Here is an 18948-nt window from a genome sequence, read left to right as displayed (position 1 = left end):
CATACAGGTTATACATTATTTTGTATATATATTGTTATCTCTATTCCTTTTCCTATCTTCTTGTTGCTGGAACATTTGCCTGAAAATAGGCTATTTATTTCGTCAGGTTCATAAACTCTCATAACTTATTCATCACCAGAAAACCATAATCCACTCTGATGGTATAATATGTTATCATGGAAATAATTATAGGTTGAGTTCTTACTGATGATATTTATATTGCTCCAGGCAGGGGGGGCTGGAACAATTTGTATAGTGGGGGTTCTGAGACCCATTGAAGCAAAATGTAAACCTGTATATGATGGAAACCACTTCAGACCAGGGGGTGCGGCAGCACCCCTAGTTTCAGCACCTATGGCTCCAGGATCAAGAAGCATCTTCATTTTTAAAAAGAAAGAATCACCTCTGATATTTCATAGGAAAGACTAGAACACCCATAATGAAGCAAGACTGTAGTATACCATATCATGCAGGCAGATGACTTCCTGGCTACAACCAAAGATAAACTTAGGCCTAGAAGCATGAGAATTTAGAACCCTTGTAAATTCCATGTCTTCAAGCAGCTTTTTGGGATTCAATTGTGATTCCTTGTTTACAGGATATGTCTGGGATGACTTGTGTAACTTCCAAATCTTGTTTGGTATTGCTTGGGTGTGTCTGCACCCTGAAACTGCCTTTTAGAAGTAAAAACACAAATCAGAAGAGGCAATATGGATGAAATTCATGTAAGAACAATATGAGGAGAGTATTTTGAGGTTTGATCCAACTGCTCTACTATAAAATAATCTGAGACATTGAATATTCTATCAATAATATAGATGGAGGTCAAGGGAAAGCAACAAATATTAGAGATGGGAAATCATAGAATCATAGGGTTGGAAGGGACCTCAGGAGGTCATCTAGTCCAACCCCCTGCTCAAAGCAGGACCAATCCCCAGATTTTTACCGCAGTTCCCCAAATGGCCCCTCACAATGCTGGGTTTAGCAGGCCAATGCTGATCTAACACACAGCCCCTTGACTTATCCAAAAGTTTGTGGGTCTGGGAGTAGCAGTATATCATTGACAATATTGATACTTTGCACTTATATAATGCCTTTCATCCAAGAGTCTCAAAGCATTTTACAAAGTTAGGTATGCAGTGTTGTCTCCATTTTACAAATGAGGGTACTGAGGGACTGAGTTGATAAGTGACTGGTACCAAGGTCAAACAGTGCTTCAGTGGTGGATGTAAGAACAGAATTTTGTGACTCAATAATATTCTGTTCTAACTACTTGACACACTGCCTCCTGATAGGATTTGGAGCCATTTGTTATGGCGAGTTCAATTTATTCTTCTAACCTATTTGCTCAGTAAGAACAAAATCTTGCTGCCCACATGGACAAGCAAGGTTATGAACACAGCAGAATCAATGTGAGATGGCAGGAAGGAATCAGTACAATCATCTCTCTTCCCAATCATGCTGGAAGGAATGTGCCAAAGGAGGAACAGGGATGGGGCAGATGGATCTGCCATTTTACCCCACAGTGGGCGTATGTTTGTGCTTCATTTGTGTGAGTTACTGTATCCGTAAGGCTTCAACAACAACCTGGAAGTGATTAGCGGTGTGAGGATTCCATCCCTGCTAGTTTCCTTGAGGGGCTTCTTTAGACACAGCCCACGTACTTAACCTGTGTGTAGGCTCTCTGATATGCTCCAGCTGAAGAATCTGAAATTAGAGAGTTGCATTATCACGTGGTTAGCAGATAGTTGAATCTTGTCTGTTTTTGTATTCGGCATCTGGGCCACCACAAGTTAGAAAAACAGTTCTAAAAGGCATCGCATCACTCACTCATTCTCTGCAGTCCTGCGGAACTGGGCCCTGAAGTTTAACTTTATATACATGCGCACGCATACATGCACATTATGTACTATGGTGGTTTTTGACTGTGTATCTGTAACATGGCATTAACTGCAATATTGGACCCAGTAAGGGTCCAATATTGATGCTTTATAGAAATGTACATATTTCACAGGTTTAAATTTTGAAATAGTTCTGTTGTGATGCCTGTACAGAATCAGCCATACAACAAGGTTGAAGGATGTAGCTGATATTATTTTATAATTATTAAAGAAGCAATCAAACACAGTGTCACACACTTTCAAATGATTTGGACCCATTAAGTTGCCTATATAGCTCACCTATATAACCATGTGATCTTGTTGCCTCCCACTTTCATTCTCCTTTCTCTTTCCCTCCTATTGCGTGTTTCATTCATTTGTTGCATATTGGTTTAAATCAGATTGTAAACAGTTTCAGGACAGGGACCATGTCTTCCCATGTCTTTGTACAGCATCTAGCACAATGGGACTCCAATGTTGTTAATAAACCCCAGTGAACATTAAAACAGAAATAACATTACGAATCAATTTTTCACCATATATGTGGTTTAACTACTGTAATAAGACTTGACAGTCTACATTTTTCCGTAATCCATATCTTGCATTGATAATGTGATGTTCACTTTCCCAATTGAAAACTTTTATTTAGAAACAAACATTTCCATGAGGTATTGTAGAAAACTTTGGAAAGACAATCACTCAGTTTTGTTCTCCATGCTGGAAAGGTATCTAAAGATAACTTGAATGTCAGTTATGAATCAAAATAACTCTCCTAATATTTAAGGGACTAACCGTAGAGTATCTCTTTTTAAAGTAGTGCATTCCGAAGCTGGTAAGCAATGTTTGAAATGACAGGGTTTGTGTACAGTGGAGTAGAGAGAAGGGTTGAACCTTGGAATAAATCAAGTTCTGTAACTCTTTGAGGTACGTCTTTGTGTGAAGAGGCTGGTAAAAACAGCATTTGGTTCTGTTTTTCACTTCTGTTATCCTGTACAACTCCCTAAAGACAAGGTTCAGATTGTAAAACTTCTATTCATGTTACTGTGGTTCAGAGAAATATTGAAAAGGTCATGTAATTATTTCTTTACACGAGCAAATAAATCTGAAAGGAAACACAATCTTTACAGTTTGTTCCTCTCTCATTGTTAGTTTTATAAACTGAACCTACACTGCATGTTTCATGGGTTGGGGAAGGGGACAACTTATCTGTAAGCCTTCCAATAAAGTGATCTCTCTGATTGTCTATGGACAACTTTTCCCCCTCTCGAAGCGATCTGGATGTGCCATACATCAGTCAAAATGACATAATCTATATATGTCAAACACGGCTTTTGTTTTTTGAATAGTGTACACAACCAACGGTTCATACATGTCTTACCAGTTAAGACAGTTTACTTCGCACAACTTTCGAAGCACAAGTTCCTTCAGCAAAACCATAGGTGGCAGCAAGTGGTGTGTAGGCAATGGAGTTTTCAGTTGGGTTCCTTTTGTTACATCTTTCTTCTTTCTGAAACAATGTAATTTTTTTGCAATTTCATATGACCTGCATTTAACCATAAATCTGTTGGAAAGGTACATTAAAACACAAGTACTGTCACAGTCTGAAAGCTGAAATATATGGTAGAAATATGACTTGACATGCTGACTATGTTGAACTATCATATGACTTGTTGGTTATAATGTCATATGATGGGTCTTCTGCTAGTGAAATTGTGTAAATGAGTGAAAATGCTTACATTCAATAATTAGGACTCACGAACAAAAGTGTCCAAGTGTTCATCTTTTACAGTGGTAGTGTCAATTGCTGACACTTTTCTCAGTTGGTATAAATAGAACTTATTCAGAGGTCACAGTTTCATGACCCAAAACATTTTAGCCTCAGCTGTTTTTGAAAGTGCTCTAGAGTCATTCAGATTCTAGCTTACATTGTTCATCTGCTACAGTTCTATACATATATGCACATATTTTCTCACAAAATTGACTATGTCAACATAGAAAAGAAAGAGTCCCACTTTGTGAATCAGGGTAAACGTTTCTTTAAGAGGCATAACTTCTGTTGTTTGAGAAAGCTCAGTCTTATCAATGTGTGTCTAATGAGAAAGGTGAGTAAAGGTTCTCAAGGTGTGCCAAGTCAGCAGTTTGTGCATGTTGAGGCCAAGGAGTGAATTAAATAGACTGCAAGAGTTTTTAACAAGTCAGAACGTTTTCACTATTTCCATATTTATCAAACGTGTCACGTTATGTGGTCACAAGGCTTCCAGGGATTAACTGCTCTAGTACTTTGATTGTTTTTGTTACCGTGAAGGAAGCCAAGTTCTCAATGTGCTACAGTACTTTCATATCCTCGAGTCTGAGAATGAAGATGATTGGGTGATGTCGGAGATCCTTTCTAAACAGCAGGCATATTTCTCTTCATGCTAATTAATTTACGCCTTGGAATTCATGTTAACCTATGATATGGCAGATAACTAATATTTTGGCACGTCTCCCAGGACCAAAAGGGTGGAATGAATTGTCTGAAGTGTCTGCAAATGCTCTTCCTTGGATCAACCAGTGGAGGATACTTTAGAACACACATCACCTCCCCAATGGATGAGCAAGTTATGATTTATAGCCTGGGCAGTGAACTTAATCTCCCCAAGCTTTCAGGAGTTGCAAAACCATTCTGAATATCTGACCATCAGTTCAGTTCACACAAGATTTTGAAAATCAGGAAGAATAGTTTCACTTCCTCCAAAAAGGCAGAGAAGACTCACCAGAAGAGAACAAGAAATGATTGAGTCTAGAAAATATTGATTCAATGAAAGCAAAACATTTTACAAAAACGTGTCAATTTTGATGAAATTTCTTTTCAAAAGAAAAATTGAGAAAAAGTGTTTCAATAATGTCAAAACATTATGTTTCAATACCTTTGGAATGGAACATTTCAGTTTTCTATTTTGAAATGAGTTTCCATTTCATTTTTCTTTTATATTATTATAATAAAAAAGTTGAAATCAGAATGAAACATTGTGACTTTATCAGAATGAAATGCTTTGTCCAAAACAACTTTTTTGGTGGGGTGGAAGGAAAGAGATTTCATTTTGTGGGAAATCTAGAATTTTTCTGTTTTTGAAATGGAAATTTCAAAATCATGGATTTCCCTGCAAAAAGAAAAGCCTGGGTCCTGTCCAGTTCCAATATGGACAAAATGATGTGTGGCATACAGTTGGCTTGTGGGCACGGTGGACAATTATGTGCTTGATATAGGAATCATGTGGTGAAATTCTATAGCCTGTATTATGCAGGTTAGACTAGATGATTAGAATGTTGTCATCTGGCCTTAAAATCTATGAAAGGTCAAGAATGAACCTCTAGTTTGAGTTTTGTATCATTCCTCAGAGCAACATTGAGTGATAATTGGTGCCTTTATTATTATTATTGTGGAAACATCTCTGTCAGCAGAAGCAAGACTAATAGAATAAATCACACTTATTTCTTTACAGAATCTAAAGAAATGAGAAATCTAAGGATTCTAGTAGTGACCCAAATTTTGCCTGGGTGTAACTTCAGAGCAACACTGGAATTACTTCAGGTCTATGTTGGTGTAATTGAGCATAATTTGGCTCCAGTATTTTCTGAAGTATACCAGGTACAGCACCTTTCTTTTTGTGTGTGTTGTCTTCAGGTGACAGTGCTTATGCCCTTAAAATTTGGTTTTGATCTCAATTAAACTTTGAGTAGAAAATTGTAAAATACTGTGTATTGATAGTTTAAAATCTCATTTATGTGCTTCTTGGAGCAAACATGGATTTTGTCTTTCCTACTTGTATGCTTTGGCAGTGTGAATGTGGAAATATATATTGGCAAGCTGGATGAGGTTGGTCTTATTTAGTGATAGCTTCAATAGAAATAAGGGTTTCTACAGAATCTCTTCAGGTTTTCTTGGTATAAGTCCTGTCTGTATTACAGTTCTTACAGTGTTAGGCAGTTTCATATTTAATGCAAGAAAGGTGCTAAAATGTTTTTTCTGGCCAGTATGGGAAGACATAAGCATGTTATAGATTTCTGGGAACGGGTAAATCTGTCTGTAGCATTGTTTTTTTTGTTTTTTAAAAATTCCTTATAACATAGTTAGGGCATGTCTGTTCTGGATAGGAGAAGCATTTTAGTACCTTGCTAGCAAGAGCTGTATTTTAACACAGTTCTGGCTAACAACGTTAGAACTGTAGTGCACACAGGCATGAGGTTTAAAGAAATATTTACTAATAAAAGTCTGCTAGAGGAATAAATAGTAGTACTTTACGCCTCACACTGCGCTAGGTATGTTCCTGTTTTACAGACAGGGAAAATAACTATCAAATGCTGTTCAAAATGTCGCAAGAATCTTAAATCCCAGTTCTCTGTTCTAGGCTCAGATCCTGCAAACAAACAGCTGCTTAACTCTGGCATTACTCAATGCTCAAAGTTAAGCACTTGCAGGTTCCTGGCCTTAATTATTCAGCAGTATTATTTTTGTTTATGCTGAGAAGGATAAGAATGCCAAACTTTTTTCAGGCTGCTCATGGGCTTCCCCTTCTGAGAACATAAATATTTTAATTGTGTTGAATAATGTCTGGAAAATTGTACTGTACAATATTGCATTTATTTCCTCCAAAAACCCCTTCCCTACACAATGAAATAAATATGGAAACACAGACACCCTAAATATGTTGCAAAGAACACAATTGTTCTCAAGCTTGGTAACTTTGAATTGGGGGATGTTGAGAAATTGTTCAGATTGTTAGTGAAAATGGTTCAAAAATTCCTCTCCATTTTATATTTTTCTTTTTTGTTACACTTTGTTTATTAAAAATGTTCCATGCATACTTCCAACTGAGGAACTATTGATAGTATGCTACTGTAAGGAGGTCTGAGTTCCTATATTTCGTTAGTCTTATGTGCTTTCAAAATAAGACAAGTTCATAACCTATTTCAGTTGCGTGTTCACTTAATTTTTCATAAAATCAGTGGGGCAGATCCTCAGTTGGTGGAAATTCTCATAGCTCCATTAGTGGCCAATGTACATAAGCTTAAGATCTGCCCCAGTAGCTTTAATAATTTTAAAGTCTTGGACCCATATCATGAGCCATGGCTGAGGAACACTGAGCGCATTTCATGGGTCTGTGCAAAGGTAGCCTTCAGTCATATTTGTGCTACCCTAATCCTGTGGCTGTTCTGAGCAGACTGAAGGTTGTTCTAATATATGCAAGCTGCCACGCGCCTCCTGGGGCTAGTTCGGCAGTTAGGGATTAGCCAAATAAAGGGACCGTTGCCTCCCCACACTACATTGGTGGCCAGGAGGAGTGGTGGTGAAGGAGACCTGCAGGGGTTCTGTGCTTCCCAAGGATCCTCCTGTGCGGAGGGAATCCTCCAATGCCTTTATTAACTGGTTTTTGGACAACTCTGCAACAGTGGAAGAGTGATAAGCTGTTGCTGTTTAAAAAAAAAAAAAAAGGACTTAAAATCCCAGTATTTTCCCAGTGAGTTGGTCAACTGATTTGAACGCACTACAGTCATAGAATCATAGAATCTCAGGGTTGGAAGGGACCTCAGGAGGTCATCTAGTCCAACCCCTTGCTCAAAGCAGGATCAAACCCAACTAAATCATCCCAGCCAGGGCTTTGTCAAGCCTGACCTTAAAAACCTCTAAGGAAGGAGATTCCACCACCTCCCTAGGTAACCCATTCCAGTGCTTCACCACTCTACTAGTGAAAAAGTTTTTCCTAATGTCCAACCTAAATCTCCCCCTCTGCAACTTGAGACCATTACTCCTTGTTCTGTCATCTTCTACCACTGAGAACAGTCTAGATCCATCCTCCTTGGAACCCCCTTTCAGGTAGTTGAAAGCAGCTATCAAATCCCCCCTCATTCTTCTCTTCTGCAGGCTAAACAATCTCAGTTCCCTCAGCCTCTCCTCATAAGTCATGTGCTCTAGCCCCCTAATCATTTTTGTTGCCCTCCGCTGTACTCTCTCCAATTTATCCACATCCTTCTTGTAGTGTGGGGCCCAAAACTGGACACAGTACTCCAAATGAGGCCTCACCAGTGCTGAATAGAGGGGAATGATCACAATGTTTATATTGTAACTACAGATAATGTTAGGTAATTGACAATTATAGCTAGTTACTGCTTAAATGTTAGTAAAGCACTTTGCATATGAAAAGCGCTAAATTTTATTAACACTATTGATGTGAGGATAGGGATTGAATGATCAGTCGCTGTATGTACATGCATTAGTGTTACTGCTTAAAAGACATGGCTTTTCCCTTTCAAAATGAATAAATAAGCCATAAATATGAGAAAGGAAGAGAGAAGTGGTTGGGAAAAAATCATGTTATTGTTGGATCAACAAAAAATTTCTTAACCACAAGACTAGAGATTGGTAGTAATCATATGAATTGTTTATTCCAGTTCCAAAGTCAATAATTATAGATGCAGGAATATCATTTACTGTACTAAAATTATGAAAATTTTGTTTTTATGGTTGAGGTAACAAGCAAAATGATAAAAGGATAGAGGGATCACTTTTTCTGGTTCTGCCACCATGAAGAATGACTTTACCCAGTGTCTCTAGGTAAAAAGGGTGCGGCATGTAGCCAGGAATAATGCAATGTCTTTGACAGATCATTCAGCTTTTTAAACATCATTGTTCTGCTTTTGTCCCTGGACATGTAACATTGGATTCACAGACACTGCAGTGAGTATAGGGGACAAGTGCCTAAGTAGCTTATATCTGTTTATGACACAACTTGCAAGCTAAAAGCAGAGAGAACTTTTAATTTGTATTCATTTGTGAAATACGAGAATGGGTGGAAGCAGCCAGAATAAGCAATTTATTTTGTTTAGATTTACAGTGTTAAAGAGACTGGTTAAAATTAAAAATAATTATTCTAAAACAAATTCTCTTACCAGTGTTACTGATAACATGTTGGATTATTAAAACTGAGAGATTTTTTAAAATCTAATTTATTTTTTACTATTTTAACTACTCTTTTGCATTTTTCTCAGCTTGGTTAGTGGAAATAGATTGATTAAAATGACCAGTTTCATTTTCAGGCTCTCATTCAAAAAAAAGCATAGTGGTTCAATGTTTGGGTTGCAAATATGTCTGGGGCAGATCTGCCAAATGTCATGCACTTAGCATGGCAATTGCACTTGCAACACCAACCATTTTTATTCCTGTAGCTCGGCTAGACCCTCATGCATCCTACAGAGCTGCAAGTTTTCATTGAAAGTACTCCTTCTAGCTACCCGGGAGGTTGTGGCATCAGATATGAAGGCAGCGAGGCTCTCTGGAGCCACTGTTGACTTGCAGCCTTCAAAGAACTTTCAGTTCTGAAGCAGCCCTAGATAGCAGGGAGGAGGAAGAGGAGAACATGGCAAAAACCTGCTGCTTCAGTGTGCTGCCCTCAGGGGAAATAAGAGGGGTAGATTGGAGACAAAGGCTAAAGGCTTCATAGAGATTTTAGGAAACAGAATAGAGTAAGGAACTTTACAGGGGCATGGCTGGCTTGGAGAACAGGATAGGGACCAATGTTGAACTCAGTGGGATAGGAACTGAAAACATCAGGAACAGAATATAGCTAGCTTAATAGGATGCAGCAGTATTTGGGGAGCCTCCCAGAGTTCTCCCACCCAGCCCCAGCATTCCAGGCTCCTTCTCTCACTCTGAACAATCCTTAAAGTGCTCCCTTCGCCCCCGCCCCCCCAAGATTCCTGACACCACTTCTGCAGAATAAACTCCTGTTTCCCCATTCACTGCCTCTTATGGAAATAAGTGACTTGTCATCAGTGAGAAATGTCACACATGGAGCTTCACAAAACTGCACAAAACTTGGCTGTTCTTCAGGCAAAGCTGTTGTTTCTAAAAACTTTCATTTGATTTTTATTTTTATTTTTAAAAAGCATGGAAACATTTTTGTTGGCCTTTTGAAACCAAGCTCATAATAAGACTGCCATTTTGGATGGCAACAGTGGAAGTTGTACATTCTCTCAGTAAGTGACTCAGTGTGAGAAATCACTGATTCAGTAGAAATAAGGAAATGAGAGTCCTCAGGCACTGTTGGGGGTGATGTAGATTTTCCACATGGGGTGGGTCCAGCAAGACTGAGCTCAGTTTCCTCTCTTCTCCCAGGAGGAGCATAAAGGAAAACACATAAGCACTGGAAGCACAGGCAAGTCTTCAGAAAGTAGGTTGCTGAGGTGGCAAACTGTTTTCATTATATGTATTAGTAATTTCAATTAAACCAGCCACAGATTCTCCTTGTCCCTGCCTTCCCAAGCTGATTGAGCATCCTGTGCTGCTGTGAGCCTTCTGTTTCCAGCAGTAACCAACCACCTCACTCAGAAGAAATTCCCTCTCCAGCAGCAGGACTTGCCCCTAGTTGCCATGGTGAATCATCTTATAGGAAATTACAAGCAGATCCGCCTGTGATGCCAGCAAGAACGGAAGAGGTGGGGGAGGGGGGTAGTTCTTTTGGCTGAATAACTAAGAAAAAGGTATTAAGTGGGAGTCTAACATGGAGGAACTTCTAAAATGGTAATAAGTTAGAGCCTTGATGGTGCTATGCTTAAGGTTAAGCTGAGTTTTCTTGTTTGAAATGGGGTACTATTCCACCTTTTACTGAATATTCAAATAACATGGCCACATAAATATTCGCTCTCACAGTAGTAGGATGTTGTTGTTTTATTACTTTATTTGTATTATAGTAGTGCCTAGAGGGACCACTGAGATCAGGGCCCCTTTGTGCTGGGTGCTGTCCATATACACATAGGAAGAGATATTTTCCGTGCTCTGAAAATCTGCAATTTGAATGAACCAGACAGCCCCACGGAATTTCAATGGGAATTGGGTGTCTGACTAGTAGGGATTCCTTTTGAAATCCCAGTGCATATGGATAGGGTGAACATCTGCAGTTACAGCAGTAAGAATTAAAAGAAGTTCTTAGAATTAAACACTTGTACTTCAGGACATAAACCATCCCACTAACTGCTGGGGGTTAGGAAGGAACTTTTTTCTAAGAACTGGTTATTCCATAACTAACTATTGCAGGGTTTCTTATACCTTCCTCTGAAGCATCTGGTACCAGCCACGGTCATAAACTTGTTACTGGACTAGGTTGACCATTGGTCTGATTTGGTATGACACAGTCTATGTTCTTAGTTTGTGTTGTAGTAAAACCAATCACTGGTCTCTTCTGTTCATTATTTAATAAGAATGGCACATATAATTCACCTTGTGTTTCATATTATGTACAGTGGCTGGGTAGATTGCAGTTTACCTCAGTCTATCCTTCCTAAAGAATACTGGCCCCATTCCTTTCCCAAAGGCCAAGATTCCCCTCCACTCCCAGTAATTCAGTAAATGTTTGCTTTTGCACAGGGGGTAAACAAATGCCTTTTCATCTAGTTTGATTTAGGAGACTCACTTGGGCATTTGCTTCCCACTATGGACTGTCTTTGCTTTATCTAAGTACCATGCAACTAGACATATTTCTTCAATTAGCTATGCTCTCCGGTTGTGGTTCCAAAGTTGTTGGGTTTTTTTGCAGGCCTGTTGTTTATGGATCTGACATTTTTCTTTCTAATAATGGTTAGTAGGTTAGAGTTGATCCCATTGTTTGGATTATTTTGATTGTGTGGTCACTATCTGTGCCCTGTTTGTGCCACTACTTTCCCAATTCCTGTGTTCAGTTCCTCATTTTGCAGCCTGCTGCATCCAGTATTTTACTGTCACATAGATGATGGTGGTTGCAGCAACTTTTTGGATGCTCTGTGAGTACAATAGTGGTAATGCCATCTATCCCATGTCTTTTGAATTTTCCCGATCAATTCCCTTGCAGCAAATATTTGACCTGGGCTCATCTTCACCAGTGAAGCCACCTGCCTGACTAGCTCTTAATATAATTGTTGTTGTCCTCCCATTTCTGAAACAGTTTCCTTCCTTGTTGACTTTCAGATCTTCCAAATATTGTTTCAAATATTGGCTAATTTCAGCCCAACTATGATCACTGCATTGTTCGTTAGCATTGGCTCTGGACCTGTTCTAGATGATAGTTCTCACCTACTTGGCTTCATCAAGTGCAGAGATAATGCACTGCAGCAGATCCATCAGGTAAACTAAGAATTCAGTAAATAGCCTTGTGCACCAAATCTGCTGCAGGAGGATGAGGAAGTTTCCCCCACTAAATAACTACCCAGTTTCAGTCACAGGTTTATAGACCTTATTAGAGCTTATGCAATGTTAATCTCTCCATAATACTTTTGTATCCTGGTCTCAATTTAGTGCTCCAGATTACTTACTGTAGCTGATCCAATCCTTTTGACAAGTTTTTCCAATTTGTTTAACAATTATGATCTGCTTAGGGAACATTTGGTACCTCAATTGTTGTATTTGTGGTTTTAAAATTCAGCTTCTGATACCTTAGTACATGCTACTTCATTTGCATTTACAGTTACCTCAGATCTATAATGACACCAACATTATTATTACAAATAACATTTTATTTTAAATGCATTTATGGCATTTGAAAACATAATCTTAGATTTATGAAACGTTGGGGGAATAATCTTCACCTCTCTTAAAGTAATCACAACTATTTTTATAGGAATACCTTATTTCTATTAATAGTTCTAGAGGGTTCAAAAAAGGCTTTTAATGGATCTGCTTCTTTCAAACTTAAATATGGAGTTGTGTATATGGTTGCATATAATTTTTATAAAATGATATAAATTATAAATGTTATAAAATTGTTAATATTACAAGTCCATATAATCATAATTTTTCAAAATGAATTGCTGAGACTGCTTTTATTTATTATTGAATACCTCCTGTACTTTGGTTTGAAAAAGTATGAGAAATGTTTCTGGCTCCCATCAGAGTTCACATCCCATTTTCTTCTCTTTCCCCTTCCCCCGTCATTGTGTTGGAAATGTTTGACAGGAGATTATGAAGTGAAAGAAATAGGACTGACATGTAGGTGCAGAGTGCTTTGCTTAGATGTATTAATGGTTCCTTTCCCCCACCTGTGGAGGAAGAAAAAGGGGGTCAGTGGGTCATTTGCAAGAGGAGTGCATGTTTAAACCTTGTCATGTTAATTAGCTGACGTGGACTGAAAATTGCTTGCATGTTTTACAAAAGGATTTATCCGGGTTTGTTATATTGGGGAGGGAAAAATATTCCAAAATAAAGGTGCCTATGTTTTTGTTCTCCAACATGCACATGTCTTAAGAGAAAGAATGTGCAAGATATTTGTTGTTGACATTCTTTACTGTGGAAAAAGGTTATAATGAATTCTTTTAAATTGTATGAAATCTGTAAAAGGAATTAACATCCTTACCTGTTGTTTTCACTGAGGTGGTATCCCACTACCAGCTTGAATTCAGAAGGAGATTGTAAAGAAGTATTAACTCCAAAAGGTTGGTCTGGTTTGTTGTTGTTCTGTCTTGTGCTTTCACTTCATGTAGACAAGGGAGATATTGCTCTCTAGGATAGGACTCTCTGAAATGCAGTCAGTAGAATATGTGTTTATGGCGTCTCTCTGTTATAAAATTCCCTGGTTCATTACTTTATTTATTATTTAATAGGCACAGGTGAATTCAATATCAGCCATATTCATGAAGACAAATATTAAAAAAAGAAAAATATTTGCCTGAAAGGCATTTGAGAGAGTATGCATAAGGAAAAAATGGGAGATAAATTTCCCAGTTTCAGTATAACATTCCAGGCAATCTGAGGCCAGATTTAGATTATAGTGCCAACATTTTCAAACTTCAGGCCTATTTAAAGCTGCTCAACAAATACTTACATTGTGAATAAAGACAATTTTTCTTTACTGTCTTCATTCTCCTTTTTTTAAAAATAAATAAAATTCTTCTTCAAGCAGAGACATCACCTGGAAAATTTGCTAAAGTTATACATGACTGAAAAAAGGCCTGAGGAATGGAAATGGTTAGGTCAATGGCTCTCAACCTTTCCAGATCACTGTGTCTCATTCAGGAATTTGATTTGTATTGTGTACTCCCAAGGTTACTTCATGTGAAAACTACTTGCTTACAAAATCAGACATAAAAATACAAAAGTGTCACAGCACAGTGTTACTGAAAATTTGCTTACTTTCTCATTTTTACCATATAATTATAAATCAATTGAAATATAAATATTGTACTTATATTTCAGTGTATGGTATATAGAGCAGTATAAACAAGTCACTGTATGAAATTTTACTTTGTACTGACTTCGCTAGTGCTGTTCATGTAGCCTGTTGTAAAACTAAGCAAATATCTAGATGAGTTGCTGTAACCCATGGAAGACTTCTGAGTACCCCCAGGGATATGCGTACCCCTGGTTGAGAACCACTGACGTAGGTAACCTTATTGGTAGGTGTTGCTACTCATTCCAGCTGTGACACACTTCATCATGGTCATCATAATGATCTTGTTCTGTTTAATACTCCTCAACCAATTATGATGAAAAGGAGGGAGTACTCAAAAACAAAATCAAATTCTTGTAAAATATGTATTCATTTTATTGGTACAAGTGACAGCACTTGGTAAATATGCAGCATCTTTCATCAGTGGAGCTCAAATAATTTTTCAAACACTTTAATTAGACAATTATTTCATTTAATTTAAAGATAAATAATGGAAGACAGGGGCTAAGTGACTGGTACAATATAATACAGTAAATTAGTAACAGTCTGAAATGGAATCCAGGAATTTTGGCTCCTAGTTCCCTGGTGTAACCAGATAATGTCAGTGCAGCTCCTCATTTTGCATCTGTATAACATAATGTTGCATAAAACAGTGAATAATTGCAGAGCTTTAAGTTTTCAGAACTTTATTGAAGCCAATGGTTTCTTGTACTTTCTCTACACTGGTGCCACAGAGTTCGTTTGAAGTTCTGGAAGCAGAGCACGTCTGCTTCTCCATCCTACACAGAATGAAGTAATGCCACTGTCATATAGGCTTTGGCAAAAACTGGGAGGGCCAGTGTATTATTGTAACAAAGTGAAAACTGCAACTCTTTTAAATTGAGTCCTGCCTGGGAACAGTCTCTATTAAATAAACATTGACTCTGATGGGTTCCTGGAACTCAGTGGATTTCTCATTATTTGGGGTTATGTCCATTTTTGTCTGATATATATTATTTTAAAAGATCTTTTGAAAATTACATTGGCCCTGAATTCTTGGTGTTTATCCCTTCCAATGTTTTGTTGTACAACATTATAACCATTTTTCCTCTTTTTTTCAATAGAGGAATGGATTAGAAGTGGTAGTAAAGTATCTGGCAAGAGGAACACCACTGAGCATGATTTGTTACCCCTCTTTTGTACTGTTCCCTTTGGGGCTGAGTAGGAACAATAGTATAGATCGTCTGTTGTACCTGGTGTATTTAACCTTTACCTTTTTGCTCTCCCTAGTAAAGAATAATCTCTTATTTACTGGAAGCGTGCATGTATCTGTTGGCTACCTAACAAAGGCAAGAATCTCTAAAGCCTAGTCCTTAGAGTGCCTGCAACACCTGCTTCCAAGGTTGCTAAAAGGTAGCTTCCAAGGTAGATCCTGCTACCAAATAGCTAAGAGGGATTAATGTGCCACAATACATACACAAACCCTGCAGAGGGAAAGCTACTATAAGACTCTTTGTTCACTTTGGACCCACCCTTGGGACTAACCTTTTTGAAGGTTCTGAAATATTTCTTTCTTCCGTCTTACTCTTGTTTATTTTCTTATGACTTCTGCACTTCTGGGTTCCATTTGGAAGTGTCAAGATACGACGAGAGAGGTTGTTGCTAGCCCCTCTTGTGAGAGAGCTGCTTCTTCAGAAGTTGTGGTCAAATAGTGCAGATTCAGGAGGTTTGGAGGGTTCAGACAAACTTTGGGTAAACATTTAAAGCTTCTGGGCTCTTATCTGAATAGAGAAAACTTTGATATTTGATTGTCATGAAACATTATTTCTTTTAAAGACTGCACTTAGTACGTAATAAATCTGGAAGCATTGGAACTTTGGCATTTATGTGCAAGAAAATATCTAGGCATGTCCGCCATTTGTTATGAAGGACTAATGCATCAGAATGAGGGGTTGGTCATATGGAGACTTTGAGGTCAAAGCACACTACAGAAATGCTAGCAAGGTCCACATGGCAGCTTAGTGCACATCAGACTAGAGTGCTGTAGATTTACACTGGCTTGCCATGCACTAAATCTCTGTGTAGAGAAGCCCTCAGAAGACAAACCTTTTGTATTATTTTCCTCTTACATGCAGTGTTAGTTTCATTTTCCTGAAGGTGACTAATAACATGAGAAAAGCTTTCTTGCAAATTTCACTGCAACAATTTTAATTGTTTTTTTTTTAATGAACGGGAGTTACCTGTTTTGCATAAGAAAGTGAACTGAGTTACTTGGCAGGAATTACTCCTTTTCTTATTGCATTGTTGTTCATGTACTAATAGAAAGCCAACTGAATTTCTCATGGGAAAAGCCACATTGATGGAAGTATGTAGCAAATCGAGACATTTCATTGAACTATGTTGAAATGAACGTACCTGCAGGACAAGGCAACGTGAATCATGATAAGCTGTGATGAGTTAGTAAGGAAAGTTAAAGAAGATTGTGTCATGATCAGAAAAGTGACCCTAAAAATATCTACAAATTATTGAACACCTCTGCATTATATGAATTATTATTATACATTTTGGTGCTTAAATAATAAGCATCTTACACATGATCTAGGAATGCATATTTGTTCATTGAAGACAGATTTGCTGCTTTTACGCTGAATAGTACCATACTTTGCAATAAATCACGTTAGTTTCAATGGTGCTGCTCGCAGTGAAAGGTACTACTTAACATGAGTAAAGATGGCATCATATAGCTCTCTGTAATTTCAGAGCGAGAGATGTTCAATGTATTGACAGAATAAATCTATACTTCTGTTGAGCCTGCAGAGCCAGTATAGCTGCTGAAGATTGAGCTGAATTGTCTCTCACACATCAACAAAATAGTTAGCTGAGTTCTGATTTTGGAATCATTGTATGTGGTGAAGTACTGGGCTTAATTTTCAGAGAGATTGCTGATCTTGTAATCCTCTCACAGCAAGAAAAATCTGTTTTTAACTTGTAAAATGAGCAGATTTGCTCAGGAGTGAGAGGGAAGAATAAATGTGAAACCAGAAGATGTCATTTTAACACAGTCACTTTTGAACCCACTTTAATTCAAACACATCGTGTTAAATTTGTGTTTGCTTGAGTTAAGATTGGTCTTTGTTCTGATGTTTGTTAAAATTGTTCTTGATTTGGCTTGATTTGCAAAGGTCTGTTCCCTTGTAAATTGGTAACCTAGCTGATGAAGTCCTGGGAGTGCTATTTGGAAGGAAGGAGACCTGTTTAGTCCATTGAATACAGAAAATTGACAGGCTTTTATCTCTTCTTTTTAATGCCTCCCTAGTTCATTTCTATCGAGTGCAGAAAGAAGCACTCGATAGAAGCATGTATTTTAATGATCAAAACCTTGAAAGTACAGCAAAAGCTATGTTATCCGGTACTTTATCAACTGGAAATCTCTATTAACTAGCATTTCTGATATCTCCCAATACAAATCTTCAGGCTGGCAACCAGGACTTGTATACTGCCCAGGAGGTTATGCAATTGCACATTCTGCACTATACTTTTATGCAAAAGAGGCAGAAGACAAGTAATGCAGGAGACACTTTGCCGCACCAAAAGACACCAACCAGAACCTGGACTCTCAGATGGTGTGAGCTCAGACTGGGGAGGGCAGGGAGTTTTAGTAGATCTGAAGTTCTCTTATGCTTTTTAAAGAGTAATGTATTTGTGGTTAAGAATTCCTTTGCTAAGCCTGTGTTCCTTGCTTTACTGTCACATTGTCCACAGAGGGTATAACTAGGAAACCAGAGCTCCTACAGCCAGGTGGACTCTGGGGGAATGTGTCCAAGCAACTGGTGGTTCAGGAGAGCTGTGAGACTTGTTCTGGGGTCTAAGGCAGCTGGACTGGGGAGTCCCACTACCCAAGAAGGGTGTCATATATGGGGTCTACACCTGGGAGTGTGCCTTAGAGATTTAGAACTAGGGATAGTGATCAGTCACTAGCTGGGTCCACTGGGCTTAGAATCACATGGGATTTGGTGGTTGGGGCCACTCACCACAGTTGGGTGTTTGTCTAGAGTGATGGACCGGGCCAAGCTGTGACAGAAGCACTAGCAAGACATCCCTATTGTCTGGGGAGATGTGTAAGGAAGCTAATTGGACATCTGGGCCAGTATACACAATGAAAATCTATCTTGTCTTGATATTTCAGTAATTGAACTTCATGCTGCTGTTCTTTCTTGTTCCTAACCAGGATGTAAATATTACCCTTCAAATCTTATATTTACCACTTGGTAAATCAATTTGGTGGTCTTAGCCAAGAGCCCAGTAGACAGGTTTCAACATCACTAAAACTACTACCACGGTTGGTGCTAACTGGGCCCCTTCTGGCAGGCTTAATGGTTGAATAAACCATGGAGGTAATCCCTCCAGGACTGGGATGTGAGACCTTGATGGGAGGAGTTTATATTGCTACTACTTATGCTGTACCTGCTCGGAAGATAAACAGGTGACTTGACTCTCCGTAGATGACAATCCAGCATCTTTCATGATTCACAACCATAGAATTCTCAATATTTTTTTAGAAGTTAAATGTATGCATTAACATGGTTTTAAAATATAATAATATAATAATTGAATTATGTGCCACACTGTGATCTCACATTAACTGTTGTGCTGGAGTTAAAAAGTGCACATCTCACCAGTAAATACATCTACACTAATAAACAGATAGGCAGAGCATGTAGTCTGTTGGCCTGACTGAATTTGTTTTTCAGGTTTAATATTAAGCCATAATACGGATATGAACACAGTTATATAAATTCAGCTCAGTGTTTGCTCCCTATTGGAAGGATCCATTTAAGCAAGTGAGATCAAGGCTCTCTGTCCAGCAAGTGTCAAGATTGAGCATTGTAGCTGACATCTCTTCAGTAGTACTGCCC

General features: G+C 38.3%; 1 protein-coding gene across 17 annotated transcripts in view; it reads left to right on the top strand.

The window, feature by feature from the left end:
* Positions 1 to 18948, top strand: part of RAD51B (RAD51 paralog B) — a 610326-nt gene that overhangs the window by 112464 nt on the left and 478914 nt on the right. For 16 of the 17 annotated variants that reach the window (XM_045014334.1, XM_045014333.1, XM_045014330.1 and 13 more), the window contains one exon: positions 11860 to 12015. The exons of the other annotated variant lie outside the window; for it this stretch is intronic. In XM_045014334.1, the coding sequence (XP_044870269.1) occupies positions 11860 to 12015 (156 nt within the window). The remainder of the gene's footprint in view (positions 1 to 11859; positions 12016 to 18948) is intronic. 17 annotated transcript variants of the gene reach the window in all.

This window comes from Mauremys mutica, chromosome 4 (genome assembly GCF_020497125.1).
Source record: "Mauremys mutica isolate MM-2020 ecotype Southern chromosome 4, ASM2049712v1, whole genome shotgun sequence".
Lineage (NCBI taxonomy): Eukaryota > Metazoa > Chordata > Testudines > Geoemydidae > Mauremys > Mauremys mutica.
Note: the sequence above shows the minus strand (reverse complement) of the source record. Positions and strands in the feature narration are given on the sequence as shown.